Below are 27,815 nucleotides of genomic sequence, written 5' to 3' on the forward strand. Positions count from 1 at the left end.
ATAATACTGAGAAAAGTATTACTGCAGAACACAATGAGCTCACAGTGAAGTTGACCTTTGACCTTTTGGATGTAAAATCACTTCATCATTTTATCCTGTTAGACTCTTGTGGGAAACTTTGTCATTATTAGCGTATGAATTCTTTAGTTATGGCCAAAAATGTGTTTTGTCAGGTCACAGTGACGTTGACCTTTGACAAACAAATTATGATCAGTTCATCATTGAGGTCAAGTACCGGATGTAATGAAATTCCCTCGAGGAGTTCCTGAACTATTGGGTTCATGAGAATGAGACAAACAGACAACCCAAAAAACATAATGCATCCAGCCACAGCTGTTGCTGGCATGCAAAAAATAAACAAACAGCATTAAAAAAACGAAAGTGGATTTTAAAGACCCTCACGCTTTATTGACATGTATGTTTCTGTTGAGGTACACCTTTAAGTTGGAATGACTTACACTTTCATCATTCTGGTATATTGAGACTATGGAGGATTAAGTATTCAAATAATTCACTTCATCAAATTAACAAAGCCAGTGTAAAATACAGTTACAATTAAAAGATTACAAAAAATGGGGGTATATCCAAAAAGTTCTGAAGCACAATTACACGAGTGCCAGAATTGTATCTCATCCATAATTAAAAAGGATCATATTTTTCTTTCCCGCTAACAGCAGTGATCTTAGAGGTCCTTTGAATAATCAGCTGTTTAATGTTCAGTAATTCATGTTCAGAGGCTGATTTTATAAGGTAAGAAGAAAGGTGAGACTGTTGAAAAGCTTGCTAGTGCAGCATGATGTCACCGCTAAAGTTTTCAAAAACGGCAGCAGTTTTCCAGGAAATTCAAGCATACCATTACTTTATCAATCAGGACAGCCAGCAGTCTGTGTGACACTGACAATTTAACAAATACTGGCAAACTATTCCATATTGCACCCAAGGCAATCAAGTAATAAATGTGTATTACACCACAAAAATTCATAGGAATCACAAAGACGCACACAAGTCTTGCAGAACATTTTTTTATTTTTCAATTTATACTTTGAGGCCAACAATTTGTTTTTACAAAAATAATAAAAAGAAATTAACGGTTATCTCCATACTGTAGAAAGAGTTGCATGACGAAGCCCTGGAGTTAGCTGGGCAGAGGCATTGCATAATTAGCAAAAAAAGGACATCAACACAAGTAAAAACAACAGATTCAAGTAAAAAGTCACAATGAAGTCACGTGAAAGCCTGGTGGCCATTCTTGAAAATTAAGACTCTTGTTGGGTTTCAGTTTTGGTCAGAGGAGTCAAACCAAACCTATGGGAACAGTCCCTCTCATGAACGACGTGATGCGAGGAATTCTGTATTCCTCTTCAAGACGTTGTTTGAAAGAAAAGTGCTCAGTAAGGTTAATGACTTGTGGTGCCTTAAAAAATTCAAAAAGGCGTGAAAATTTTTAATCAAAGTATGAAATTGGGCCTGCAGCATCAGGCATGACATCTTTAGTGTATGTACGTTGATGAACATGGACAGACACCTTTTGTTCAGTTTAACTCCCCTACTTTACATAAAGCGTGTTGAAATACATTAATTTACTTTCTTATCGCTGGTGCTATCACTGGCAGCTGTGTCATAATGGCACTTCTCCACACATCGCCTTGGAAACCATCCTCTTATGCGCTCTCCCGCTGAAAGCCACAACAGAGAAAATACACTTACATATTTGTTCAAACCATGCAAATACATCTATATTTACTGTCATTTTCATTCTTACCTCTCATTTGCTCTTCGTTAATAACTTTGTCTCCATACATCCACCATCTAAAGAAAAAAACAAAACAATGCTTAGAAGCTTTTGGTCATAAAAAACAACACAATTCAGCTCATTCCTCATTGATTCCGAACATATCTCTCATTGGAAACATAACCAACCAAAACGAAAGCTCCAAGATCACTCACTTGGTGCCACGGGTGGCCAGGATGGTGTCTCCCTTGCAGAGGGCGATCCTGGGTTCCTCGGTGCAGGGGGTTCTGAAAAAGGTTTGGAGACCCTTGCTAAGAGGGCAGCAAGCTCCATTGTAGTCCTCCACTGCCCGATACTGGACCTGCTGGCCGAGGCATACATGATGACTGGTTATTCTACTGCTCTGCCATCACAATTAAAACAGGTTGGACAACTCCTCTCCTGCTCACCATACTCCATTCATCAGAGGTTTCTTATTATTGTGCCTTCATCAGGGTGGTAAAGAAAAAGTTTCCAGTTTCTGTAGATACATTTGTTGTGTGACTGATAGATCACTATAGATACCATATATACAAAACAACATTAGTATCAGCCCTTAAAAATACTAATTACAAATGATCATTTTTCTTAGTTGATACGAAAAATCCAACAGAACTGACCATACATACAGGTAATACTAATATAATACATTATATTACAAACGTCTTTTCTGAATGTTCTTTAGTAAACTCAATCTGTCTCTCCACAAACTAAACCACAGGCTTGTGAAGGAAAGACATATTTCATTTCAGATGGATCTGCATTTAAGCTCACACTGATCTGTAACGGGCAGCACTGGTCTGACTACAATCTAAATTTAGACAAGACACAGTACACGTGTGTTTATACAGTCTTGGTATTTGATCCTAATGTATTAGTGGTTTTCTTGCATTTGAAAAAAAAAACACAAAACTTGTTTTTCCAACTTTCTATTGTCAATCATGCTATTAGCAAGGCGTGTAGTTTTTAGTTATTTAGGCAGGTACTTACACTTCTCACTCGTTTATCAGCCTTCTGCTTCAGTTGCTCTATCTGTTAACATAAGAACAAGATCATATGCACTATTGTCGGACTAAATGTTTGGCATTTCATTTCACTCAAACAAACTGAACCTACTGTTAAGGTGTGCTGGTGACACTTGGAATGGACTGGCCACTCAATGCCATCACCCTTGGGCGTCCCTGACCATGTGAAGACTTGCTTGAGGTTGAGCCAGCGGGTGCCGAGGTCATAGGGAAAGATGAACTCCTCCCCTGTTTGGTAGTGCTGTATTCTGTCTTTGGCCTATTGCAAAAGAGATGGGATGGTAGTGTGTATTCATGGGATTGTGTGAATTGGATGGAGTAATTTAACATATATTGTGTTGACAAACGACACTGGACGTTGTGCACATGGGTCAAATTTAGAGAACACCGAAATGTGAAAAAAAAAAAATCCATGTTTAATTAGACTAAACACCACAAAATGGTCATGGGTGAAAACCACTGGAAGTAATTCTCACCTTTTCCTCGATCCAGGACTCGATCGAGGTCTTGTTTCGAAGGATGACTTTCATCTGGGAAGAACAAACTGTTTTATTATCAGAGAAAACTTTATATGTTTTTCATGAATAGCATTATTTTTACCTCACTGTTTTCTCCTCAATAAACACTGTGAATGTTAATTGGAATGTAAGATATTCAAATTGCTTTGCAAAGTCAGCCCACAACTTTGGCTTCACTCCTTGTGGCCTGGCAAAGCTCAGAATGTGTTTTTAGGACAGCTGTCATTTCAGCTTGTCAGTTTTAATTTTGTGAACCTGATTTGCTCAAATATATGCAGCAATGCATTTGTTTGTCTTTTTGTGCTATGTTCCATCTTTATTAATTTCAACTCACGTCTGCACTGTGTTTATAATTTATTTGTTGTATATGTCAAATCTCATGCACCTAGTTTAAATATTTGTTGATGCGGTACGGGAGGTTTGAAAGGGAGCAAGTGACATTATTACATAAGTCCCTCCCATAATTTTCTGACTGCTCAGATTTTCACCAGATGATTTCCAAACTACTCTTGTTCAACTGGTGTAAAAGTATGACACCCAATACGCATTTTGTGAAAGAAAAAAAACATGTACCTGTATGAAGAAAAGCATGCCAACAGCAATAGTGGTGCCCAGTGCCAAACCTAAGGCAAAGAGTGTGGCAGCAAAGGCAGGTACACTGAAAGGCATGAGAGGCTGGAATTGACGTGCAGCACTCATGTCAATCTTCACAATGCTCCAGCCAAATGAGATCTGCAGGGAGAAAAAGAAGATAGAAGACACAATAGTAACTTGAGTGTCAACTAATAAGCTGAAAGATGAAACTGTACCGAGAAAAAAACTGTGGCGGTAATGAATCACCTTGAGCATTACATGCAAAAGACATCATCAACCTTACTTGAGGTGGTAAGGCGAGGTAACGAGACAACTGACCCTTTCATAAAGCTGCGTGTACATGGTCATGATGAAGATGATGGCGGCATGTGAGCAGCCCAGAGGAGCTAACAGCAGGAAGCTGGTGAAGTACGCATGGTTCTGATGGCCACAGCAGTTGTTGATCCAGGGGCAGTGGTGGTCCATCTTCATCACGCACCTGGGGGATGAGAGTAAGTAATGGTAAAAGTTTACCTAAATAGGCCTATTAGTACCCTGTATGCCAAGAAGAATTATAACTTGTGTAGAAGGTCTGTGCAGTACAGGTATGGATAACACACAAGCATGAGACAGCTCTAGTTTAGTTGAGTGGTCTCTGTGGTATTTTATTTTTCAACATTATCTTGAATATTTTTTGTAACATTACAGTCCATACCCTGAATGCACTTTATTTTCTTTGGGTCACCAGTCCATGTCACACAGGTGATAGAAAATCTACTCTTTAAATGTAGCTACCTGTTACACTTGCGACAATGGTGGGATCTGGGGGCCTTGAACCCTTGGCACACTCTGCAGTACTGCAGGTACTGGGTGTCCTGTTGTTTCTCCTGTGGGATGAAGAAATAAGTTAATTGTCTTATGTAATGCTACTCTTTTTGTCATGTTCTTTACACTGTCTGCAATACACAACAAACATGACAAATGTCATAAGCCTTTATCTAACTGAAGATCCTTACTGGTTTCCAGCCAAGAGGAATGTATCCAGGTCCAACAAACATCGCATTGAAGTAGTTGTAGAGGATGAGGACAGTCCAGTTGATGAGCATGAGGAAGTTAATGCTGCCCCCTGTAGTGTCTAGGGGCCAGTACCAAATAATGGAGTCCAGAATTGCCATGGTGGAGCATATAGCAATGACAGACAGGGCTATGACTGGACCCCAGTGGCACAATCGTCGAACCTCATGGAGGTTCTCAAATGTCACAAAGGTTGAAAGGAAGTTCATTTTTCCCTTGCAAAGTTACTATCAATATTTTGGCTGTTGAGTTCCTGAAATGTACTGAGAGATTTACAATGTGTTACTATTTACCACTGCTATCTTGCAAAGTCAGCGGTGCAGACGATGCACATATTTTCTCTCTTCTTCTGACTATCCAGCAACTGGCCAGGTCTTGAGTCACTGGGGCTCTCTGTGTCCCATTGTTCCTCGCCTTGGCAAAGAGCAGCATCCTCTCCAGCCACTCTTGTGAATACACTATCCTTGTGTCAGACTCAAATTCCCCATCTAAGAGAAAACACAGAAAAAAGAAAAGAAAATCAGACCCAGCAATAATACATTTCATAAAAAAGGAGTTTAAACAGTGCCAGCTGTCTTGTGATGCTTATTCTCATGTATTAAATAGTTACTGCCTGAAAGTGCACCTGCTAAATGTGTTATCTGTCACACTACAATAGTTAGGGTTAGTTCCTTTTTTCTATTTTAAAAAGAGAATCTATGTGAAACCTGAAACCTTATCTATGAGCCAAATATACTGTATACACTAACTGCCATCTAGTGACCACTTTGGTTGAGTGAACAAAACATGCACGACTGAGCAGCATTTTAAAGAAATAAAATGAAAATCAAACATTCAGGAAGACTGAATGCATCCTAATATAACAACAGGCCTGAAATAAATCATACCTAGACAAAGGTTGTGTTCCGTTTTTGTTTTAAGTATTAAAGAGAAGATGTTAATTAAAATTTAGGGTCATTATGAGTTATACTGGGAGCTGCTTTTTCAATTTACTTCTATTTGTATCTTCACTTACAGAATTTGGGTGGACATATTTGAAGATATCCATATTATCTCACTTTGCTCTCATATTGCAACACATGTGATTATGAACTACAAGTAATCGCTGGTAACTTACTTAAACCATTAGCTAAATAACTCTGAAGCTGGATGACCGTCTGACACATAAATGTGGCACCACAGCAACATTTCTAAGATGTCACTCACAGATTCAGCTTTTCGACCCAACTAATTAGCTTCTGACACAAAAGCTAGCTAATTCGCATCAAGAAAAAAATGCAGAGCAACAACTGTATGCATGCGGAAACCAATGTCAATCGTATTCACATTTTAAAAAGTGCGACCACACTACTAAAAGATTAATATCACACACATGATTATATCCTTTGCTAAAAACAATCTTTGTACGATTTAGCACCGGGGCGACGGGCGCTAGCTAGTTAGCTCACCTGTTAGCTTGACAAGATACGTATCAGGCTGGACTTAGTGCAATAGAGAAGAAACGTAGGTAATAAAGCATCCTACAGGTGTGACTAATGCTTGTTAGTGCACGTATATCCGAGGTTTTTTTGAAGGAAGAAAAAAGCTGTCACTTTAAATTACCAACCTGCTCACTTCCTTGTTTTTTTCTCTTAATTTCTTGCCTAGAAAGAAGAGAGGAACCTTTCTTCAAGCTCCCTCCCACCTCCGCCTTTAATCTAAACAATTTGTTTAGTCAATCATACATTCATTTGGAAAAACAATTATTTATGTGTTCATGTTCAGCAAAAAAAAAAAAAAAAGACAAAACAACCGTGGCTGGTATTTTTCTGTCAAACAGCTCGAAGCATTTTTTAGTGTCGGGAAAAGAAAAATGAAACAAAGTCTAGTTCCTTGTCGAGCAAATTTCACTGCGACTCAAGGAAGTGGACTCCATCATAGCCTTGTTTTTATTATTTCAGAGCTAACTTGTCAGGCAGAAAGCCACCTGTTTTAAACCCTTAAAAATGTCTTCAGACTTTGAAGCGTACGAGCAGGACTTTGGGACCATTACGGCAGAGATAACAAACAAAATTGGAAAGATTCCCAAACTAAGTGGAGGTAGGTTAAATCCACCATTAGCCCCCGGGAGGCTAGCTGTCGGTAGCTTGTGTCATTTCACCATCAATTTATCACATTATCCTCTGTTACAGCACTAAATGGTAAATCACTAGGTTAACTATGTTGTGTACACGTTATATTATGTGTGATTTTCAAGGCTACTTAAAGTATTAAGAGGAGAGGTAGCTTACCACTTTGATGATGAGTTGGTAAATATTGATATAATTTAATTTAATGGATAGGCAATGAACTGTCACTGATACAGTAGAGTAGATACTTAAACTTACTTTAAAAAAATGGTAGAGCTTTGATGGTAAAAAGCAGTGTTTCATGAGTTTTGAATTAGCATGACAACAAATAAGCTTTCTGTGTTTCTTTGTGTTGTTTAAAATAGTCTCCAAACACACTCCCCACAAAACTGTAAAATGTAATAAGTGTGTATAGAAGATAGATGGACAGATGGATGAATGAGTGACATTGTCAAACTATATATGTGTTTTTAAATGGGAATATCTGTTCAGTCAAGTCAATATTTATTGGTCCTGTTTTGTTGGATTTGTTTGGATAGAGAGAGATGTATATAGAGACATTGTTTTTTTTTGGGTTAGGGTTATTGTACTCATGCAACTAATTTAATGTCTGTAGTAACATGATATGGTGTAATATGATATACTGCATGTCAGCCACTTTGTAAAGACTCTGAAATGGTGTATTTACACTGTGAATATTGTCTCTTAGTGGCTGTCAATTACAGGCGATTCACAGATATTTCAGGTTGTTAAAATAATAGATCTTTATTGTCTCCCGGGGTGGAAAATCAAGAATCAAGAATACTTGATTGTCATTCTGCCCATGAGACATGAACATAATAACAAAATGCAGGACTGTAATAATAAATAAGACACAATAAATAATTAAATTATCTTCAGCTCAGCAAAACATGAAGACGCACCACACATGATTCTTACTAGAGAGACAAAGAGATTACTAAGCGACAGAGAAGCAGTCAGTGCTAACAAACATAGAAATGAGGTCACATTACACACTAAAGAGTTAATGTCTGTGGCTTTGCTTTGTGGTTGAATGGATGCATTTCTTTGTTACCAAGAACCTCAAAACCATTGTTTGACAGTGACCTCTCATGACAACGCACTTTAAAAGAGTATCACATTTCTTTTTCATAAGTCTTGTATAAAGTAGAGGAAGACATTAACACAGGTGGTCAGTCTCAATATAAACCTGCAACATGATGACAGGTAGTGAGTCCTGAATGGAAAAAAATACATTGTGTTTGAATTCATCAACAAGGGGCACTGACAGTAAGCACAGCCTTTTGTATACAGGTGAGAGAAGATGGAATATAGCACACACTCATGAGGTGGTGCAAGCTTAAATCTGTAACAGCGCTAAAAGGCTTTAGGGCTCAGAATCATCGCCTAACCCTAACCCTCTTTGCAAGTAATATATTATTATGTTATTATACACTACACTATTGTACACAAAATATTTTTGAGTGGGCTGAAATATGTAATGAAATAAGCAACTTTCCTAAATGAATGCATTAATGTAGCTACTGCACTTATCTTTCCTTGTTTCTTCTCAAAATGTTGTTTCTATTATTCAACTTTATTTTTGATTATATACTAATGCTGATTATTCAGCACGCTGTTGTGGCATTTAGTTTTACCATCAGACACTACATTTTCTCATTCATACTCAGTTTCCCCCTCTACATCTAAAGAGCTGTCAAAAGAAGAGATCATCACTGAGCCATCATTGTGCCAGTATCACTCAGTTGTAGCTCACACTCACAGTCGCTTGTTTGTTCTCGTCAGTGTGAAGACTTGTCCTTATTTACACAGATCAAACACTGCTTTTGCAATGCAGACTACCTCCATAAAGATGACAAACTGTATTTCACTAAATCCTATTCATAGTAGAGCGAGACTGATAAATTGGCCAGGCCGGTATTAGTGTAATGCAGACATCAGTACGTCGCTAAGTAACAAGAAATTACAATATAGAATTGCTGAACTAGGTTTGTAGTAATTTAAGCCCCTTTTACACATGCACACCACAACCTTGAAGTTATCCAGATATTATCTGGAGAAGCTGTGTGTGAGAACGCAACTGTCCGAATCAGTCGGACTGGACATTAAACAGACTTTACCCTGCCAGCTCCCTAATACAAAGTCTGTGTAATGTCCAATTGAGCCCATGTGTGGATACAGCAGCTCATTTTCTGGGAAATTCACATTGAACATCATGTTGTTGATGTTTCTATCATGCGGCTGGTACTGGATAAACGCAGCAGGCCAGCTGAGCTGCAATGTTTTAACTGGGCCTGAATGATCCACTGTGAAGGTAGCACTAATGGGAGAGAAAGGACTTCCTGTGATTTCTCTTCAAAAACACTGCTTTATTTCTGATCAAAAGCTTAAAAATGCCAAATTACAACTGCAGCATACTTTTTACATCATGTCTTGCCTCCTGCACGCTATATCCAGGTACCACCCCTCACCTAAAACAAACGGTGAGAACATGTCTGATATAGAAAATCTCCTGTTGTGTGCTTCATATGTGAAAACTTTAGAAACAGTGTCACTAACCAGAGAGCACTATCCACTGTGATTTTTGATTTGATAATGTTTTGCTCACTATCAATCCTTAAAAAAGACAAATCTAAGGGATTTATATGAAGAATATTCTGTTTATGTTATGTTTTTAACTTTTACAAACTGGCTATTGGCCAATCATTATCAAATTATCCCACATCTCAATATCAGCAATATTGCCTGGTTATAGTTGAGAGTTGGAAGTAGAGGCTTTAAAACTAAGAAGAAACTTGAAGATGGATAGATAGATAGATAGATAGATAGATAGATAGATAACCTTTATTTTAGCATGAGGAACGAGGCTCTCATTTCCCATGGTGCCCTGTAAGTACACAACCAAAACAGCCATATAATAAAAAGTGCAAAATCCACATAAAACATAAATACAACACAAGCACAAGACAAATTACTTAGAAAATACAAGAAAAGAAAAACCACAAAGAAAAAGACAGTAAACTAAATACATTAAAAAAGGGAGAAAGTTTAAACTTGCACTTTTAGTTTTGACTGCTAAAAACTGCTTCCAACCTCTGTACTTGGAACATTTATCTCCTACTCTGGGCTCACACTTGCTCATTGGTTTTTCAAAGGACACTGCCTCTCACAAAACCTTGCCTGACTGAATATTTCTGGTGTGGAATTGGCATCTTTGAAGGTTCGTGGCAGCCCATTCCACAGAGTAATTCCACATTGCTTAATCTCGCCATCTGTTGACTATGTTAGAGTAAGCCCATATGAATATGTACAAAGCCAGGAAACCCATTACAACCATAAGTAGTTGTTCAGTGTTTTCTGCCACCAACAGAATAGTTTACAGTTGAATTTCATTTCTCTTCCTACTCATTAAGGTTTTTCTTGTTTTCTTTCTTAAGTCTCCCTGGCTCTTCTTCCTGAAGTGGCTGAGTTTTGCCTGTGGTTTGACAGCCCTCTATTTAATACATTAATATAGCTCCAGACAAAGGGCTTTTGTCATTGCTGTTGTATCTCTCTATTTCACATGTGCACAATTGCTGATAATGGCCAGGGCGTGCGAAAAAGTGTCCTTGACTGTTTTCATTCAAGCAACAGTCAAATGAATCTGTGTTTATATATTTATTTGGTACCATCCCCCCAAAATCTAAGGTTCAAGGAATATTTGAATAAGAATGCAATGAAACGTTAGACCATGAAACATGAATGTCATTTTTTTTTTCCCCTCCACATTTTTAAGTGTTCATGGAAAGCGATTGCTTGTCAATCATCGCAACTCAAATATGGAACATTTTTAAATAAATAAAAAAATAAATAAAAAGCCCTACTTCTTCATTATTTGCCTTACCTCAGTGTACAAAACTCCTCATCCGTCTGTCAGCAAGTTGTAGTCTTGGTAAATATCCATACATATTTCACAGCCTTGCAGCTCAGGCTTGAGTTTGAGAAATAAAGCATCATCTCACCTTTCAGTGAATCGCCTCTGGCTGTTTACTGTGTAGGTGAGGTTGGACACAGGTTTTAAAAATGAATTTGAGGACTGGCAAAATGTAATGTTGGCCCACGGTGCCTGAGAAATGAAGACCTTTTTTTCTTACAATATTGCAATCCCACAGCAGATTGCCTTGTGATTTGAGCTTGAAGTTTTATAGACTTTGTATTTCAATTATTTAAAATGCTCTTAATTATTTATTAGTTTTAGGAATTGAAAATGTTTGCTCATGATGCTTGATATTTTTGATTAAATAGATTTTTCAGTTAAATTGTTATTGTTAAGAATATGTTTAAAATTACATTCATTTAAAATAGAAACATTTCAATCTCTCAGTTGATTTATTGAATGCATGTGTTTTTTGAGAGGAAATTGGGAGTGGTCTTCCTTGGATAACCTGTTGTCAAATCTGCTTAGAGAGTGAAATATTTTGTCCTCTTAAAATGATGCCACAGATGATTTACAGTTTGGCTTTCTTCAATTCCTTCATCTAGTGATCATTGTTATCTGTTGAAATTGCCTTGTTTCATCAGCTGTCACCTCTTGGCCTATACTATGGTCTAAGATTCTTAGTTTCAGGTGTGTGTAAAGCAATACACAATAATACAAAATTTGATGTTGCCAGACTTTTGCAAAAAAAGAGTGTTGAGAGGAGAAAGGGAGGCCCTGATCTTTACTTTCTGTGCATGAGACTAATTTCAGTTTTTCAGAGTAATAAAAAAGATGTGATGATTCGGCCTCTAAGGGTAGTCTAAGAGCTACACTCATGAGCAAAGGCACCTGAGGTAGTATTGTCAAACTTGGCAGGAGAACAAGATTTAAAAGACCAGTTCATTATTGTTAAATTACTGTCACTGTGCCAGTGGATTATGGATGTTAACACTACTTGAAGACAGAAAAAGTTTAAAATGTTTCATATCTGTAAGGCTGCAAATAATCATATTTATATATTTTTTTTTTAGATATGAAAATTCTTCTTAATTGGTTAATCATCTTTTTAAAAATGTGAAAATGATGATGAATGCAATCACACATTACCAAAACTTTAATTGATTTTTAAAAAGAATTTTTTTTTTAAAATAAAATAACTGATTTTGTCTGGCCAACAGTCAACAGTCAAACATTTTAATTTACACGAAAATCATTCAGAGAAATAAAACAAATTCTAACATATGATATTTTTACTCGCTGTACAGTATGGCTTTAAAGGCTTTGTGCAGGTTCATTCAATTATTTTAGCCAATTAGACCTTTGCTAAGGTTGAAAGTGGGTAAACATATACTGGAATTGATGAACTAATAACCCTAATAATATACACCTTTCACCAAATCCTCAGAAGCACCCAAGCTAACAGGAGAATTCTTTGAGATGTCAATCAAGCACAGTCTGTATATGCTTGTGCCATCACCTGTCTAGCTGTGCAGGGCTTTTAACTAGAACTTGGTTTTTAATCTGTGACTGAATTAGAACTGTGATTAGTCAATTACTTGATTAGATAATTAATCGCCAACTATTTTGATAATTGATTTATTGGGTTTTTTTTAAAGAAAAAAATGCTGAAATCCCAGCTTCCTTAATGTGAATATTGTTTGATTTCTTTGGACCTTTATCATAGTAAACTGAATATTTTTGGATTCTGGACTGTTTATCGACTGAATAGATGATACCAAAAAATGAAATAGGTGATATATTTAATGATACTTGATTGCTAAACAACCAAACCAAGCCTTTAAGATCGAGTTGGTTCACCTTCATGGCAAAGAGCTTATATCATGGCAAAGACCAGTTTAGGTCTGTACAGAAATTAAAGCGGTAATATTTGCTGCTTTAAATAACAACAGAAAGTAGTTTAACACGGGGTTGGACACACACATGTGTACATGCTTCTTTGGAACCCTCGCAAGTCCTAATGAGTTTCAATGGGTAATGTGGAAGAGCAGCCACAGGGTGAGGTGCAGAACACTGCGTTAGTCATTTTGAGTGGGACTCATACTTCTGGCAAGTGAGCAAAGCTGACACCTCCCTTCCCTTTGAGTTGGCACGAGGTGTCTCACTGCTCCTCAACAGAAACCAACAAAGGCCTCATAGACGCCAATAACTAAGAGACATCAAATGTTGGCTCGTCGTGTGGAGAGAATGTGTAAATATATCTTCAAATGTGTCCTCGTGTGTTGTTTTCTCCCAGTCTCTTTCTTTCTCTCTCCCCCTCACTTCCCCCGTTGCGGGGGAGTTAGGTTGTTGTCATGAAGCGCTGTTCCTCTGTCGGCTGATCAATATGTTTCTGTTTTTTTCCCTTTCAGAGGAGAAGACACAGCTGGTTCTAAATGTCGACAAACAGCTTGAAGAAGTCAGAGAGTTGGTATGTCTTTGATCAGTAATTTTCTCCTCTTCCCATTTCCTAAATAATGAATTTGTGGAAAGAGGGAGGGGACAATTTTCACTGGCACCAGACAACAGCACCTGTATTATCCTGGTGGTGACATGACATGCAGACACACACAGACACACACACAGTCGTACACACACTTCACATGGCGGAAAGGAGGCTTCCTCCTCACATGATTACTTTCCAGTAATCTGCTTTAAAGTGACACCCCTATGACACATTTCAAGCCATTATCTTGAGGTGGGAGTCTTCATGTTGCTGTTTAAAAATGAGCAAAGTCACCTGACAGAGACAAATTGTTGTTGCAGTTGTCTTGTTATGTCACAGTGATTAGTTTCTTCCAAACCCGCCACAGAGAGACCTGTCTAGCCATGCATCAAATGTACTTTTACTTCATTCACTGTGACATTGTTGAGCCTGTGCATGTCGCTGAAATGAAGCAGCCCTCATATTTGATTGTGTGTTTATCTACAGAACAGCCTTCCTCTGTCATAACTTCTTTCACAGCTGAGTGATGTGAGCGGGAAGCATTTTCTTCTTACAATCAACATTGCAACGTATTAAAGTTAATGCCATAGAAGTTCCTCATATCAGAAAGTTTAATATCTTCAGAGTTGTCTCAGTTTCTATCTTGAGCATTCATTTTCTCATAGATAGTAAGCTTTATGTCAGTGTTGGCAATATAGTATTTTTAGATTGCAAGAAAAATATGATCATTGGAGACTAGGAAAGCGTAGATTTTAAACCTGTTCAAGAATTTAATGAAAAGGAAGATTATGATTAAAAGTATACATTCCACCAGGTTGGTATCTTAATATTATGATTTTAATTTGGGGTAGAATAAAATCTGAACCTGTCAGTTTCTAAATTTGTTGGTATATTTGAAATGGTTATTAAATAAATTGTATTAACTGGGGCTTTTAGATGGAGCAGATGGACCTGGAGGTGCGGGAGATCCCCATCCAGAGCAGAGCCATGTACAACAGCAGACTGAAGAGCTACAAGCAGGAGATGGAGAAGCTTGAGAAAGACTTTGTAAGTACTTAAACACCTCATTAAATCTTTGTTAATGTTCATTACATTACATGTTATTACAGTTATAAAGTACACCATTTACATTTAGCCAATACAAAGTGTGATTTCCAAAATGTGCGTACATAACATACTAAATATCCATAAAACACAGTTTAAAGTTTCCACATTCATTTCATTTGTGGTGTATATGCACATCCATTGTTTGCCATCTTAACCAAACTCTCTCTCTCTCACAGACACACATGCACACACACACACACACACAAACACACACTCACACAGTCCTACACTGAAGCTCTGTGGTGCATCCACCGAGGTTAATTCAGAGTGCGTATTTGAACTTGCAAGCGGTGCCTATTGAGAACAGGTTGTGTGTGTTTGTGTTGTTGCTGCTGGATCTGGCCTTGTTTAGTAATTTATAAATCACTGTATCGTGACTTGATCTCTAGCCTCTATCAAAGCTTAATGAAGAGTCCGGTCCATTGGGTCACTTGCTTTTAGTCTACATTGTTGGCAACCAATATTTATATATATATATATAGAAATAGGCAATTATCCAATGCAAATCAATTAATCAAGTTTTTTTCTCAATTCTAGTGTCTTTTATTTTTTTCCTCATAAGTTGCAAAAGTATTTCTAACTTATAGTTTGTATTCAAATCTTTTCCTTCCAAAAATATGTATATTTAATGATATCTTTATTTTTTTCTGTTGCCTGTTATTGTTTTCTGTTGTCAGTTTTGTTGTGCTGGTGCTCACAACACGGTAATAAACCCATAGCGTGAATCCAACTGACCTTGAGCTCGAGAGCAGACGAGTCCTTCCACGAATCACAAGTGAACTGAAGCAAACCTACAACTTCAGAAAGGTGTTTTTTAAAATAAATACTGAATTAGACATTTAACAACTTTTCAAATTAATTCACAATCCCTCAAAAGGCTGTCGACCTAAGATAGCTACAACATTAACCTTGTCGTTGATGTGGCCCCAATGTGGTTTTGCTACCTCTAGCTTGTTATAAACTATTGAGGTAAATAACCACCAAAGTTTTCTCAAAACCTTGAAATTAATTTTAAGGAGTAGCTTTCCACCCAAGTGTGAACTTTTCTTTACCTTGAATGAGCATTTATTATTTGGTTGCTAAAGCTTAAAGGAAAGGGTGTAGGTAATAATGGAAATAATGGCAATCGCATCAAAACTGATCATCAAATGAAGACATCATAGTCAAAATTATAAGCGTTAAAATCTTTTGTATTTGTTACAAAAAGAAATGAAAGTCCAGACGAATCTTAACAATTAAATAAAACATTATTATTACAAATTGCAAACTGGACATTTTCAAAGTTTTTAACCTTTATTTGTGGCTCATAAGACCATGCTCCTTCCAAACTTTGATAATTAAAAATAATCTGAATTAATACCAGCTTGATGTCACCCTATTTCCGAATGATTTCAAACGTTTTCAAAATATCTGATATCATTCATTGCAAAGTGTTTTGCTTTTCTTTAGTTTTTTAGTTTTTTAATCTGTGTTGAATTAAATTTGGGATTAACGCAACATTTCCCCCCCCAAACCCCTCACTATTCCAAGCGCAGAACAAACAAGTAAACAAGCATAAACAACTCATTTGAATGGAGATATCTTGTGCTAGTGATCTGTGAGTACACCACAGAGATGTGCAAACTGAGATCACAGAGGAGATCTCCGTGGCAATACAGTTTGCTTTCCTCTCCACGGGCATTTAATTGGCAGACGATTAATCTTTAACTTTTCTTCTCCCCACACTTACCGTGCTTAATCATCAAGCAGTTAACACCTGCTGTGGTGGATATTGGTGCTAATTTTCATTACTTGCATTTTTATGCCTGTCTTAGGGGCATGAGTGAGAAAAATTGCTCTCTTTAACCTGCTAACAGTTAGCAATCCCCCCATCTACTTTATAAAACTAAACATGGCTGTCCTGTATGTGCAGTGCTTAAACAGAATATGATCGGCTCTAAATACTTACCTCCATGCCATATCATGCCATATTATATGTCATAGTCTAAAGCAGAAGGTAGCAGTAGGATAGTCTTGGTGGATAAAGAATGAAATAATATTGGCCTACTTCTAACTGTGACTCCCCAGTTTGACAGAGTAATTTTCGCTTTTATACCTCTGTGTGTGGCGTGGTCAGATCAGTGTACATTTAAACCAGGATCACCCACCCCTCACAGTAACATCTAGTATATCTGGTCTCCCGTAAATCTGATGCAAGTGTTCAGAAGGCATGAACTTCAGCCCCCTCAGATGTGCCTCAGATGTGCCAAATGCTATAGCTGAGCTCAGCCTCTCACTTCCTGCAGGCCTAGGGAGGACATGACACTCGGCTCGAAAGGCGTCTAGTGGAAAAAAGGCAATCTCCTTTCTTTTTAATGTAAAAAGCCCCAGCTTTGTTGTGCTTTCCGTGGATATCAAGGCCTTTCCACTCCCTCACTACCCCACCCCACCCCCTACTGGCCTCCCACGGGTGTCTCCCCCCTTAACATGCTCTCTCATCCTCCCATTCACCCGTGGTTTGAAGTCTTCCTACCACCGGTGTGCCAGCTTGAGACCTCATTCCTGCTCCTTTCCAGACAGGGCCCAAGTCGACCCCAGTAACCCAGCCATTTCATCCAGGAAGAAAACTTATCAAACGGGCATCCCAAAGGTGCAGCTTTAGCTTTGTTGTTTTGGCTGACAGCTTCATTGTGATAATAGAGGGGACAGTGGGGTCTTAAAGGTACTGGTCCACAACAAATGGTCATTGCAGAAGCCAAAGGGGATGCTAGCCTGACTAAGAAAGTATAAGTCAGGGTGGGAGGGGGGGAAATTAAAATGAAAATCCTATTTGATAGAGTGTTCAAGCCAGGGGAAGCAGAATGGCATGGCTCTTAAAAGTGTCTTTGATCAAGCAAAAAAGAGCCCTAACATAAGCTTAATTTAATGAAATCTATCGGGTAAACAGAGCCACCGTCTTCAAAGGGCCACGTTTGGTCTGTCCCAGAGGGGAAGGTGGGGGTCCACAGATGTCCGCTGTCTCTCAGAGTACACAATCCATTTTTGAGGATGTGTCTCAAATTATGTACTATGCTAATTGTAAATGTCTGATGCCTTTGACACGGGCATGATGAGATGTCAGCCATAAGGTGTCGTAAAGCAACGGCTGCTCAGAAATTTAGAGGTGATTTTTTGTCAGTCCTGGAAACTCGTGGTTGGTGTTGTCTTCTCTGTGTCAGTGCATATTTTGAATATCAAAGCCCCTTCCTTTCTTTCTCTTTTCAAAGGTGTTCCTTGTTGTATTGTTATATCTGTACTTGAATATGTTAAGTGAATAGGAAATATTTTTAGTCTCATGCAGCTTTCAGTGAACTTACGGTTAACATTGCTAAAGTGTGTCTGAACTGATTTTAAATATTGTCATATCATTGGTAAAAACAGAACTGTGCCTAACATGCCATTTTTTTAAGACATCAGTTGAATTTTCACTCGAAATGTTGGTCCCAAAACAAAAAAAAATGCATTCACTGTTATTACCTCACATTAGTTATAAAGTTTAGAGCAGTCTGTCTTGAATATTAACAAACAAATTAATGATAAAACTTAAATCTGTTTATCTGTACTTTTGTAAGAAAAAAAAAGGTCCAGTGTTTGGTAATGTCACAGACCATTGTTGCTTTTACTTTTTTCTCACCAGTATGACTCCTGCTTGTACTAGCTGGTGTGGTTGTTGTTCTCTTTTTGCACCAGATGGCGGTATTGCTCTAAGAATTTCCCTCTACTTATGGTACATGACAAGGACAATATTGGGCCCATTTACCAATTACTATGCCTTTCAGATGTATGAGTGGACTTGCTATAATAAATCCTTCCACTTATTACTATGTCTGACCTCATCCTTTATGCTTTGTAATAAAGATTGAAAATAATGTCACTGAAAATGTCCTTGTGGTAAAAGCCCCTTTTAATAAATGGGCCTTATAGTGGTCTTGTTTCTAACTTTATATAGTGTCTTTAGTTTGTCTTTACCACTCTTCTCTCTGCCTACTGATAAACTGAAAGTTAATTACTACAGCAAAACACAATATAAATGAAATGATGTCCCTGTAGGAAAGCGAATGTCTTTCATTACACTGTAAGTTCATATATCCTCCCCCTGTTAATCTCAATGACATTAAGTGTTGCTGCTAATATTTCACCTTTTTAAGTTGTGTTTAAAGAGGTGAGTTTACATTTTTTTTCAATTGTTCTTCTTTTCAATAGCAAGTGTGTCTGGCTCCATTATATTAGTCATGATATATCAATCTCTGTGTTGAAGAATCCTTGAATCCAATAAAGGTTAATTGGTAGTCATTAAATATCAAGCTCTGACAAGTTGTATTGTTGAATTTTGCTGTCATTCAGTGAGAATGGGTGGCAACACTGGTCAAGACATGTTTGTATGTGCCATAAGCAATTTTTCTAGTACGATGTAACAGGATTAGTTTTATTTGATCAACTCAAACTCTGGCTAAATAGAACGCTATTGTTAACTTGTGGTAATATGCTGCATAGTATTTCAATACTACAATAATTCAAGGATCAAGGACCAAGAAGGTGTTATTCATTACCAAGCATCACTGTTTCTTTTGAAATGCATGTAATTTCTATGTCTTTATATGAGACATCTATATATATATATATATATTTATTTATTTATTTATTTTTTTGACAGAGTGAAAAATATAGAAAATGGAATACAGTCACATTTTGATTCACCGGAAGCACAATATTTAACTTAAAAGAGGCTTATTTGATATGATTTGAAAGTATGGAGTGATTTTCTTCTGGCTCTTAGTTGTTCCAGTCTGGCTTCATTTATTCCTTTATGGATATTGCAATAGTTGATCTTGCTTGTGTTTCATAATCATGATCCCGACTGTCAAAAGGATAGTGCACAACTATCCTTTCTTAATTTCTGATTGTCTATTGGAGTATGTTTTGCCTTTTCCTTCAATAAAAAACCTTTAGAAGGAATTACTTCTAGTGTCCGTGCAGGGAGATAATTAACGCATTTCTAAAGAGTCAGCCAGCCTTGAAACATTGAACAGCTTATTTGCCTGGTACAACGAAGGTGAATAGAATGAGAAAGCTGTTGGTAACTAGTCCCTGTTATATTTATTTATATATGTACTTTCATAATTGGTCATCACTGATCTAAAAGGAAATAATTATAAATGTTACTTTCTAACATTGATGGTCGTATGCAATGAATTGGCGTAGTGGACCTTTAAGCTCAACTTGTGAATGTGGAGATATGATTTGATTGAAATGTGGAAATTCAAATGAGATCAGTTTGTGATCAAAGTGGATTTGACAGAAAACAGACTTTTTAAATGAGTGGTCATGGACGAGTCAAGGTTATGGAGACTATCCAACTTTAACAGAGAGCAGTCAAGAAACATATTTAGTTTGGCACAATTAGCAACCTAAAAAGGAAAGATGACTTTGCAAAGTAATTTATCAGAAAGTTTTGTTTTCGTGTTAAGAAGCTCTGACATCATAAAAAACATTTTTTAAACTAGATGTTGATAATTATGTTGAGATTTAGGTTTTGATGGGAGATTTTAGCACCACTGACTGTACTTCCACACTAGAGCCACACTAGTAGTGCTTATAAATTTGCATTGTTGTAATCCATCTTGAAGGATTCTTGTTGTTTGCCCCCTGTCCTCGTTACGGTGACTCCTGCAAACAGACAACATGACAGACCAACATTAGTTGGATGTTAGACACTTTAAATCGCCTTAGGTTGACTTGGCTTGCTTGTTCATATTAAACACTATGAAGTAAAGGCAGATTGACTCTTTTCATGGTTTGTTACTTAACAACCCATCACTGACACCAAAGTCTAATCACTCATAGCCAGTCATAAAAGGACTCCCTCAATTGACAGGGATTTTTCCCCTATATTTCCTCTGAGCTGAGTGCAGATTTAAGATGTAAACAAATAGATCTTCTTCTCTACTTATGAATCATGTCTTTCATTTGGAAGTTGTTGTGCGCAGTATGTCTTCCTCAAGCCCTTTGTGGATTTGTGGCATTCAAGGCTTTTCCATGTCCTCTTTATGGACATAGAAGATGGGATTCATTTTCGGATTAGCCTTTTGTCGCTCAAAACTCAAATCATGTTTTTATGGGTTTGATGGTTTAATGGCAGCAGAGGGTCAAATCTGGGTTGAAGGACAGTGTCACATGAAGGACAAAAGGATGTGTTGTCCAAGACAGTTCATATTTGATCATTAAAGATGTGAGTGAGACATATACCATACTATCACAGTGTGCAATCATTTGTTGATTTGTTTTTGTCAATGAAATGTATGTTTATGTTTTGCATAACAGGTTATGTTTGAATTATTGCAGACACTGATATTTGAGCTGTTCGCACTGATAAAGCAAAACCCTGTCATGGAATTAATCATTCCTTCCCTGGAATAATCACTACTACATAACTGAAGTAATCATTTGGATTTCAAATGGATTTTCTTTCTTTTAAGTTGAAAAACTACAACTTGTGAAGTGCAACTTGATTGACTTGAAGGCTATGACAGTGTTGGCAGCCAGATGTGATGCAGTGAAGTAATTCTACGACTATAACTGCAACTAACTATTATTTTCATATTGATTCATTTGTCGATTATTTTCTCAGTTGTTTGGTCTATAAAATGTCAAGAAATTATTTTGGTTTTGTACATAACAACAGTCCACATCCCAAAGACATTCAGTTCATCATTGAGAACTATAGAAAACAGAAAATGTTCACATTTATGAAGCTGGAACAAATTTTGTCATTTTTATTCTTAAATGTCTCAAAATCGATTATCAAAATCAATGGCGATTACATTTTTGTTGATCAGCTAATCTATTATAATCAACTCATAAGTCCAGCTCTATCTACAATATTCAACTCCATTTTCCACTGCTGCTATACATAAACAGTTTATTTTCTTATTAAAGCCACTGGAAACCCAAATCCACTGTAGCCCTCTAACTATATAATTTAGGGTCCTAAGTACAGAATAGTAAGCGTCTATAAAATATGAGAAATTAGTTTCAATCCAAATTTGAAACATTATATTATACATTTTTGTAAACTTTCCTGATATTAGGTTTGAATTGGAAGTGATTAGACATTTAATACAATTATGCAGTTGATTCTGTGAACCAATTATGAACGACGTGACAGTTGCTGGAGTTTCTGTATTAATGGTAATGTTTCTGCTTCTGAGTCTAGTTCATTTAGCTATACTCTTCATTACTGCAGCTATACCTGTTGCACATTTAAACTTACACTAGTTCCGCTCAAGGACTCTTAGCTTAGTCTTCCTCTTTTAGAGACTTTCTTGCTAATTCCACAATTAGCAAGCTTTTCAGATCTGCTCGTTACTTTAGCTTAGCTTAGCAATGGCTTCTCTTGCTCCCTCTCCCTCTCCTGCTCTCTCTTGCTCACTACTCCCTTGCCGCCCTGAGTGATAATGGTACATGTCATATACAATAAATGTAGTTTATTTACCGTGTTGTGAGTGAAGCGCATTTCTGCACCATGGAATCCTAATTGTTAGTTGTTTAATGTGGTTAGCCAGCCACTGCTAGCCGGTTTGAGTGTCAATCAAAAGGTGATCTGCTGCACCTACAGAGGCTTGAGATATGGTCTGAACAGCAAAATGAGCTGTTTTTTTAAAACCTAGGTTTGCTAATAGTTATGAAGTTTATTTTCACTTTGAGTTTTGTGGATGCTGAAAACAACCAACTTTGATATCACATATGCATTTTTACTACTTTTAAGCCAAAGTTCCAGAGGCTTCAATAACTTCATATAATTTTATTTTATCTTTAGTTTGACCAAACCTGATAATAAAGTTACAATAAATACTGGCACAAAATGATCACAAAGAAATATGTACTCCAACAATTGTGTTCATTTTTTAAGTGATAAGATTCTAGACAAAGAAGTGGGAACATATTTTAGGGTCATCCGCTTCACAGTCATCCTTGCACAGTCATTAATAAGATGAGTTCTTGTCAGAGGTAGTCGCAGAAAACGCATAAACTATAATTTGTAAGCAGATCACCCCCAACCCCCTCTCCATCTCTTTATGTTAACACTTGTCTGTATAGATGGGATATCTGCATTATGCCTGGAGCATAGTTTTTTCTTTTTTTTGGCATTGTGCAAATTCGGCCGTTATCCTTCCGTGCGATCGTTTCCTCTCCCGCTTATCTCTCCTGGCCCCTCCAAAGTCGCTGTACTTCCACACACACTGACAGCGATCAGTATAGCTTTCAGACACTTGTCTGGCTGAGTCTGCCATGAAGCAAAGGCCCTCCCAGGTCCCCCTCGCTGTCCTCAGGGCTTGTGTGATTGAGTGACTGGAGTGAGTGGGGGCCAAAGATAATAAGGGAGAAAATATAAAGACATGGGGCAATGATATGATAACATCCCCTTCCTCCTCCTCCTCCCCTGCCTCTTTTTTCCTCCCCTTTCCACCTTCCCTTCACTTTTCCTTCTGTTCTTCTTTCTGTCCTACCCCCGATTTCCGTGCACCAAGCCCGTCCCACGCAGTAGTGTAAACCAGAAGTGACATGTGACACCCACTCCCCAGTGATGTGCTGACAAGCGGGTACTAGAATAGGTGACAATGTTTTCTTTTTTTGCCAGACTGGCTTAAGTATGGCGAAGGGATTCATGAAGTATTTATGAAATATATTATGAATCGTTGGGTCTGTCTTTTTTCCCTCTGTATTTTAGGCAGTGGCATTTGCTTTTTAATAAGAACGCCTCAGAGAAGGCGAGAGTAAAGAAAGGGGTAAATAGAGGAAGAACTCTTTACATTGCATCCTTACTAACGTTTCTTCATAGTTAAAGCTCTGTGTTTACACATGTTTTAACCCCTGCTTGTACCCCTTTCACACACACACGCAGACACACAATTAAACTTAGTTTCTTCCTCTCATCCTAAGTGTTTCTAATGAGGCAGCGTGCCAGAAAGAAAGGGAAAGTGTTTTTGCTCTCAGCGACCAACAATTTTGCCTTTTCTCTGGTGTTTTTGAAGCCTGCAGTGGAATCTGGCTATGGCCTTGATCAGAATTACATTGTGGAAGATGAATTAAGGTTTTTTTTTTTTCAATTATCCCAGAGGTTGGCCACCATTAGAGCATCAGCCTACTCCTGCAGTGAGACTAAACTCTTTAGTTTTGTTCCCCTCATCACCATAGAGCACTTGTTTGTTCTGCATTGTCAAGCTTTTTGTGTGTTTTTGTCTTTGTACATTTTTATTCAGAAATTATCCGTTTCACATAACACATTTTCTGCTTTATGTACTTGTATCAAATGGCCAAGAGTACCCACAGTAGGAAAAAAAGTTGCCTATTAAAAAAAACACAATCAAATTATCAAATTGCTCATTAAATAAATGTTATTTACATAGTTTTTACCTTTTTATATGTTCTCTTGTTTCCTTTGAAGAATGAACAGCAAGTGATTGTTATTGGTAATTATTCAACTCCACTGTTTATTCCTGGGTTGAATGTACCATGTTCTTCTCTGATTGATTTTGTTTTTCTAAAATCTGCTCAAGAAGTCTAGAGAAGAGCTCTTCTCCACAGCCCTCATATCTCATAATTTTTGAACAAATGTTGTGAATTCCAGTACAAAACCTGCAGACTCCCAGGAAACTGGTAAGTGTATTGGGAAGTTCAGGAGGGCACATGTTGGAAGGGCTTTGGAAGGGGGCCTTACTGGCCTCATCAGCATTTGAATGTGTTCCGGCTAGTGAAATAACAAAGTATACATAAATATATAGAGATAATGATCTGGCTAAGTCCCTATGTGTGCTGCTGTATTCTTATGCTAATACACTAGCTATTCAGCACCAACAATGGTCACATTACAAGAAAAGGCAAGGCACTGAAGGAGATAGTCTTCTCTCTGCATGTCCACTGACGGACGCGCACACGCACATGCTCAGCAGGCCCGACTCCTCTCCCTTTGTGTCTAGGTTTTTTTTATTACATTTTTCAATTTTAGATAACACTCCAAGAATAGACATCAAACAAAAATGAATCATAAATCGAGGTCAGGAGTGAGCCTCTTTCCAAAGCAGAGAAAGGGTTAAAAGTGAAGGTATTTCTTTCTTTAAAAAAGATGGAAAGACTGATAGGAGAGGAGCTCTTCTCAGCAGAGGGTTCAGTGAACCATATGTAGGTAGCCACAGGCTAATGGGCCGGTTGGTCCCTGGCTTGCCAGGTATCCCACATTGCACATCCTAACACCCCCTCCACACACACACACACTTTCTCTCTCTCCTCGTCATCCTCCAACATACATTTCTCCCACCCCTCCCACCTTCACTCTGTGAAAATCCCTCCTCCACTTTCCTCTAATCTCACCTTTTTCTCTGGTGCTGACCCGGGGAGGCCCACTTTATTCCCCACTGCACGCCAGAAGCCAGCGTTGTGATCGGAGCCCGGGCCCCTGTGCTGGTTCCCCCTCTCCTCTCCTCTCTCCTTGCCCTGGCTGCCCGCCTCCCCGACGGCTCTGCTCTATTGATTTACTCCTCCAACCAATGCTGTCTGTCTCTGTTTTGCACCACCAGCACCTAGGTCCCTCATCTCTATAACCCTCCCTCTTTCCCCATTTTCTCTCTTTCCCTCTCTTACTCTTTTCTTTCTTTCTTTTCATACTTTCTGTCTGCCTTTCTTTCTGTCCCCTACCATACAAGTATGGGCAGGGGGAGAGAAACCTGATGGAAGAAGAGAGATGGAAGGATGGGGGTGTGGGAGGGGAAATAGGGCCTTTGATTTTTCATTAGAAGTGCCTCCATATTTTAATATTGGGTTTAATCGGGCCCTCATGCCTTAAAGAAATAACCATTGAGAGATGATCCCTCGGCCTTCAAAAAGTATATGGCGCTTCTTCAATCAAAGCCCTCCTCCAATTTGCTCTTTTGTTTGGAGTTCACTTGCAATCCTTCCCCCCTCCTCCCTTCACTTGCCGTCTCACGGCCTCTCGCTTTGTTGGTACAGTCGTTAGGCTTATTGACTGATCTCGGCTGTACTTAGCAATAGAAATGACTTTGACAGGGAAATACACCACTGGTATCACAGAGGTACAAGCATGAAAGGCTTCTATCAGAATAGTGTACACCAGCAAACAGCATGGTATTTTCCCCCAGAGATAAAATCCTGTTTACTCATGGTCTAATATTAAAATCTTTGATAGGTTCAGTGATATATTGTTAAAATAGGAATAATCATTTAATTTTTTTATTGGATTAAACTGATAAAGAGAAGATACAAGGCTCTTCATGCCAAGCTTGATACATTGCAAGTTGTCTCTGACCTTGTTGGGTTTTTTTCAAGTGACACAAGATCTTTTTGAATCTGAAACACTCTGTCACCCTAAAAAAGTCTCCTCACCTCATACCTGTTTAGATATGTTGTAGACTCATTTATTACCTTGCGGTGGTTGATCGTTCACCTTTTATTTGTGTTTCTGACAACAGCCTCTGTGAGACTCCTTCAGGTTTTTCATGGAAGTGGAACACAATGCTGTGTGCACAGGAGCCACCAAAGCACCAACCTGTGAGCTAATGAGAGGCCCCATGCTGTTATCTAAGGCTCCGGCTTCTCTACCACTGCTGCACTTCTATTAGGGGAGAGAACACACACCGGGCTACCGTTCACATATGTTGCTCGCGTACGTTCTCTAAAGGAGGGTTCCCCGAGTTGCAAAGGCTCGTTGAAGCCTCCGTCGTACATACAGTAGCCCTCGTGCACGCCTGTGCGCTCACAAAAGCACACAACAGACAGAAGTGGAGGAGTCTATGGCACCAAAGACCGCAATGAAACAAAGGCAGAAATGACAACCTCCTGTGACAATCGCAGTTGTAGCTGCTTGCCTTTGTCTGATAATATATCAAATGCATTAAAAAAGAGCACTTACTTAATTGAACAACCTCTCCCAATTTGTTTGTGTTAAAGGAGAGTTGAAGATGCTAGACAATAATTTGTATGTGTGTTTTCCTTTGTGCCGGCTGTGTCTGTGTGTGTGTGTGCGTGTGTGTTTGTTAAACCCCTGCCAAGCAGAGATGCATTATTTAAGATGCTGTTGTGATACTTGTGCCTGCTTAAAGGTCTCAGCTTCCTTTTAACGCCATGCCGCATCAGTCCACCTCTGCCCCCACTTGTGGGGGGGGGGGGGGGGGGACCAGAGTGGGACCTGCTGGCACTGGTCCACACATCACCTGGGAAAATATCACAGTAGGAGGGAGGAAAGGAAGTGATACAGACAACCTTTAAGTTTAGCACACATTATTGTAAACAGAAACATTTTACCCCAATTTACTGTCATTTTATTGCTAATTCTAGACTCAGTTTTTACAAGATATTTAAGGATATTAAACTGTCAGAGAAAGTGTTTACCTTTGTATTTGTGAGCATTTTATGCTGTTAGTTCAGATATATTTCCACATTCACAGAGCAGCTTTGACAGTTAGAGAAAAAAAAGATTCAATGCCAGATTCAGGCAAGCACATGAAGCTGGACATAAGAGTTATTAAGTCTAAATTTGGAAATACCCAGCTGCTCTCCTACTGGTGAAAAAGCCTGTAATGGAACGTTGTATTGTAAATTGAATATGGTTAATTACTCTTCATGCTATGCCACCAGCCATGTGTGCAGGGTGAGAAGGAAAAGCTTGGGAAAGTGGAGGGAAAAAGCGTCTGCAGAGGAACTTCAGGGCCCCTCATTACACTCCGCCCCTGGGTATTTTTATGCCTTTTATTTCCCATCTAATGAACTGTTTACATTTTTCAGCTTTCCAGGCGCCACAATTATTTGTGCCTGTCCTTGTGTCACTCGTTACACTGGGCAAAAGTTGTTGGAGGGCATTGAAATGTGTATATAAATATCAGTTTGTTTGATTTTAATTATTCTGAATATTTGTAGATTTTTTTTTTTGTACATTACAAAGACAACAATCGTCCACAGCATGTAATTGGAAAAGGTTGTTTTACAGTTAATTTCTGTAAACGAATAGATTTACATTTGTCTTAATGGACTATGAAGGAACTAAAACTTATGCTGTTTATTTATACACTATATAGTCCTGCATGCACATATACTATAAAGGAATTCTACACAAAGAAAATATCCATATTTTTGTTATAATTAAATAAATATAATTTGCTGCTCAGAGGATTATGCCAAGCTGATTAGCA

At 38.1% G+C, this 27,815-nt stretch overlaps 2 protein-coding genes across 5 annotated transcripts in view; one reads left to right on the top strand and one right to left on the bottom strand.

Moving 5' to 3' along the window:
• Window positions 1-1,010: 1,010 nt before the first annotated feature.
• zdhhc6 (zinc finger DHHC-type palmitoyltransferase 6) lies at window positions 1,011-6,700 on the bottom strand. Of its 3 annotated transcripts, none has more exons than XM_053341184.1 (11): window positions 6,568-6,700; window positions 4,904-5,449; window positions 4,683-4,774; window positions 4,227-4,386; window positions 3,888-4,046; window positions 3,273-3,326; window positions 2,888-3,055; window positions 2,762-2,803; window positions 1,948-2,096; window positions 1,763-1,809; window positions 1,011-1,676 (listed from the first exon to the last, which is right to left on the bottom strand). In XM_053341184.1, exons 2-11 carry the CDS (start codon window positions 5,168-5,170, stop codon window positions 1,576-1,578), a joined length of 1,239 nt encoding a protein of 412 aa, XP_053197159.1. In that variant the 5' UTR covers window positions 5,171-5,449; window positions 6,568-6,700; the 3' UTR covers window positions 1,011-1,575. The 3 variants fall into 3 exon arrangements, with proteins under 3 accessions (XP_053197159.1, XP_053197160.1, XP_053197157.1); XM_053341185.1 differs by lacking the exon at window positions 6,568-6,700 and adding an exon at window positions 6,410-6,560 and having other exon boundaries at window positions 1,948-2,093; XM_053341182.1 differs by lacking the exon at window positions 6,568-6,700 and adding an exon at window positions 6,410-6,560.
• Window positions 6,701-6,873: 173 nt separating this feature from the next.
• The window catches only part of vti1a (vesicle transport through interaction with t-SNAREs 1A), a 117,386-nt gene continuing 96,444 nt past the window's right edge, over window positions 6,874-27,815 (top strand). For both annotated transcript variants that reach the window (XM_053341658.1, XM_053341657.1), the window contains exons 1-3: window positions 6,874-7,040; window positions 13,418-13,476; window positions 14,428-14,538. In XM_053341658.1, the coding sequence (XP_053197633.1) occupies window positions 6,947-7,040; window positions 13,418-13,476; window positions 14,428-14,538 (264 nt within the window). In that variant the 5' untranslated portion in view covers window positions 6,874-6,946. The remainder of the gene's footprint in view (window positions 7,041-13,417; window positions 13,477-14,427; window positions 14,539-27,815) is intronic.

The sequence above is a fragment of the Scomber japonicus genome, chromosome 20 (genome assembly GCF_027409825.1).
Source record: "Scomber japonicus isolate fScoJap1 chromosome 20, fScoJap1.pri, whole genome shotgun sequence".
NCBI classification, from domain to species: Eukaryota; Metazoa; Chordata; class Actinopteri; order Scombriformes; family Scombridae; genus Scomber; species Scomber japonicus.

Coding starts and splice junctions, on each gene's coding strand:
- zdhhc6 (XM_053341184.1), bottom strand. CDS start 5,170: ATGAACTTCCTTTCAACCTTTGTGACATTTGAGAACCTCCATGAGGTT. Junction 3,327..3,887: donor GCATGCTTTTCTTCATACAG/GTACATGTTTTT, acceptor TGTTCTTCCCAG/ATGAAAGTCATCCTTCGAAA. Junction 2,097..2,761: donor CTGATAAACGAGTGAGAAGT/GTAAGTACCTGC, acceptor TGCCTCGGCCAG/CAGGTCCAGTATCGGGCAGT.